The following is a 2,500-nucleotide window of genomic DNA, read 5'->3' as shown; positions in this document are numbered from 1 at the left end:
ACGGCCGGTTGTTCAGGTGCATACACGGGTACCTCTTGAACCTGTTCAGGTCCAACGACTGGTTGTTCAGGTGCATACACGGGTACCTCTTGAACCTGTTCAGGTTCAATGACTGGTTGTTCAGGTGCATACACGGGTACCTCTTGAACCTGTTCAGGTTCAATGACTGGTTCAGGTGCATACACCAGTTCAGGTTCAACGGCTGGCAGTGCTGGTACTTCTTGTATCAGAACTTCTGCCGCCTGCCGTCTTCGCTGTCTTGATTTATCTTCTGCCGCCTGCCGTCTCCGCTGTCTTGATTTATCTTCTGCCGCCTGATACTGTTCAGGTCCCAAACCTGGTTTACCCTGATACTGTTCAGGTCCCAAACCTGGTTTACCCTGATACTGTTCAGGTCCCAAACCTGGTTTACCCTGATACTGTTCAGGTCCCAAACCTGGTTTACCCTGATACTGTTCAGGTCCCAAACCTGGTTTACCCTGATACTGTTCAGGTCCCAAACCTGGTTTACCCTGATACTGTTCAGGTCCCAAACCTGGTTTACCCTGATACTGTTCAGGTCCCAAACCTGGTTTACCCTGATACTGTTCAGGTCCCAAACCTGGTTTACCCTGATACTGTTCAGGTCCCAAACCTGGTTGACCCTGATACTGTTCAGGTCCAGAACCTGGTTCAGCCTTCTCAAGAGGAATTTTCTCCAGGAGAGGTGGTACGTCCCGCTCAAGCAGTTCAAGGCCTCCCTTTGCCAGTTCCTTCCAACCCAGTAGGGGCTTGGAAGATTCCGGTTCTTCAGCACGGGAAGCCATTTTCATCGCTGGCTGAGGTGCCAACAATTTGGCAAGAACTGAAATGATCCCGATGATCACAATCAGGACAACTACACTGCTGTATAGCTCAGCACGGGAAGCCATTTTCATCGCTGGCTGATGTGCCGACAATTTGGCAAGAACTGAAGTGATCCCGATGATCATCACAATCAGGACAACTACAGGAAGCAAGCCACTGCTGTATAGCTCAGAAAAAATTATCAACAGGAGCACAAACGCACAAAATCCGATTGTGCAATCCTGGTTTTGTGCAGTTGGGGCAAGGTGGCGTTCGCCATTCACAGAGGCCTCTTCTTGAACCTGTTCAGGTACTTCTGGTACTTCTTGTATCAGAACTTCTGCTGCCTGCCATCTTCGCTGTCTTGATTTATCGTGGGAATCTTCATCCTGGAAATCAGGTCCTAATCCTGATTGGTCCTGGAAGAGAGAGAGAGAGAAAGAGAGAGCGAGGGAGAGAGCGAGGGAGAGAGAGAGAGAGAGAGAGAGAGATGGAAAAATGGTGCGTGCAGAAGGGTAAAGGCCTCTCTTTAACAGGTCCTTCCAACCCCGTTCAGGCTTGGGCTTGGAAGATTTTGGTTCTTCATCATCACGGGAAGCCATTTTTATCGCTGGCTGAGGTGCCAATAAGGTAAGAACTGAAATGATCCCCATGATCCCGATGATAATCACAATCAGGAAAACTACAGGAAGCAAGCCATTGCTGTATAGCTCTGAAAAAATTATCAACAGGAACACAAACGCACAAAATCTGATTCTCCAATCCTGGTTTTGGCGTTCGCCATGCACAGGGGCCTCTTCTTGAACCTGTTCAGGTTGAACCGCTAGCAGTGCTGGTACTTCTTGTATCAGAACTTCTGCTGCCTGCCGTCTTCGCTGTCTTGGTTGATCGTGGAAATCTTCATCCTGGAAACCTGATTGGTCCTGAAAATCTTCATCCTGGAAACCTGATTGGTCCTGAAAATCTTCATCCTGGAAATCAGGTCCGTATCCTGGTTGGTCCTGGAACTGTTCAGGTCTGTATCCTGGTTTACCCTGATACTGTTCAGGTCCCAAACCTGGTTTACCCTGATACTGTTCAGGTCCCAAACCTGGTTGACCCTGATACTGTTCAGGTTCAGCCTTCTCAAGAGGAATTTTCTCCAGGAGAGGTGGTACGTCCCGCTCAAGCAGTTCAAGGCCTCCCTTTGCCAGTTCCTTCCAACCCAGTAGGGGCTTGGAAGATTCCGGTTCTTCACGGAAAATCATCGCTGACTCAGGTGCCGACACTTTGGCAAGAACTGAAATAATCCTGATGATCACAATAATCAGGACAACTACAGGCAGCAAGCTACTGCCGAGTAGCCCTGAAAAAATTATCAACAGGAGCACAAATGCAAAAAATCCGATTGTGCAGGATTGCACAGAAGGGAAAAGGTCGCGTTCGCCACTCGTGTGGGTCTCTTGATTAATTGCCTCGTAGTATTCGCTACTTGCGTACGTTTCTTTAATAGTTACGGACATTGAAGAATTTAGTCAGTCTTTAATTACCTAGATACGTGTGAGCTACAAGAAACGCTATACCATTTCCGTTGTATTGTTTTTTTACATTTATTGTCTGCATAAATATGTGGGTCAATGTGCACACCAGCAAAAAAAAAAAAAAATGCAGGAAAGAATCGGCAATCACATTTTGA

General features: G+C 47.5%; 1 protein-coding gene across 3 annotated transcripts in view; it reads right to left on the bottom strand.

Annotated features, from left to right (window-relative positions):
* Window positions 1-2,344, bottom strand: part of LOC138865904 (titin-like) — a 4,087-nt gene extending 1,743 nt beyond the window's left edge. The window contains exons 1-2 of one of the 3 annotated variants that reach the window (XM_070137295.1): window positions 1,772-2,344; window positions 1-1,738 (exon numbers count right to left, since the gene is read on the bottom strand). The exon at window positions 1-1,738 is cut by the window's left edge and continues 1,743 nt beyond it. In XM_070137295.1, coding sequence (XP_069993396.1) covers window positions 1-1,738; window positions 1,772-2,327 — 2,294 coding nt within the window. In that variant the 5' untranslated portion in view covers window positions 2,328-2,344. The other 2 variants (XM_070137294.1, XM_070137296.1) reach the window with 2 other exon arrangements.
* Between the last annotated feature and the right edge of the window lie 156 nt (window positions 2,345-2,500).

Source organism: Penaeus vannamei, chromosome 23, assembly GCF_042767895.1.
Source record: "Penaeus vannamei isolate JL-2024 chromosome 23, ASM4276789v1, whole genome shotgun sequence".
Classification (NCBI taxonomy): Eukaryota; Metazoa; Arthropoda; class Malacostraca; order Decapoda; family Penaeidae; genus Penaeus; species Penaeus vannamei.
The sequence above is the reverse complement of the archived record's forward strand: the minus strand, read 5'-3'. Positions and strand labels throughout refer to the sequence as shown.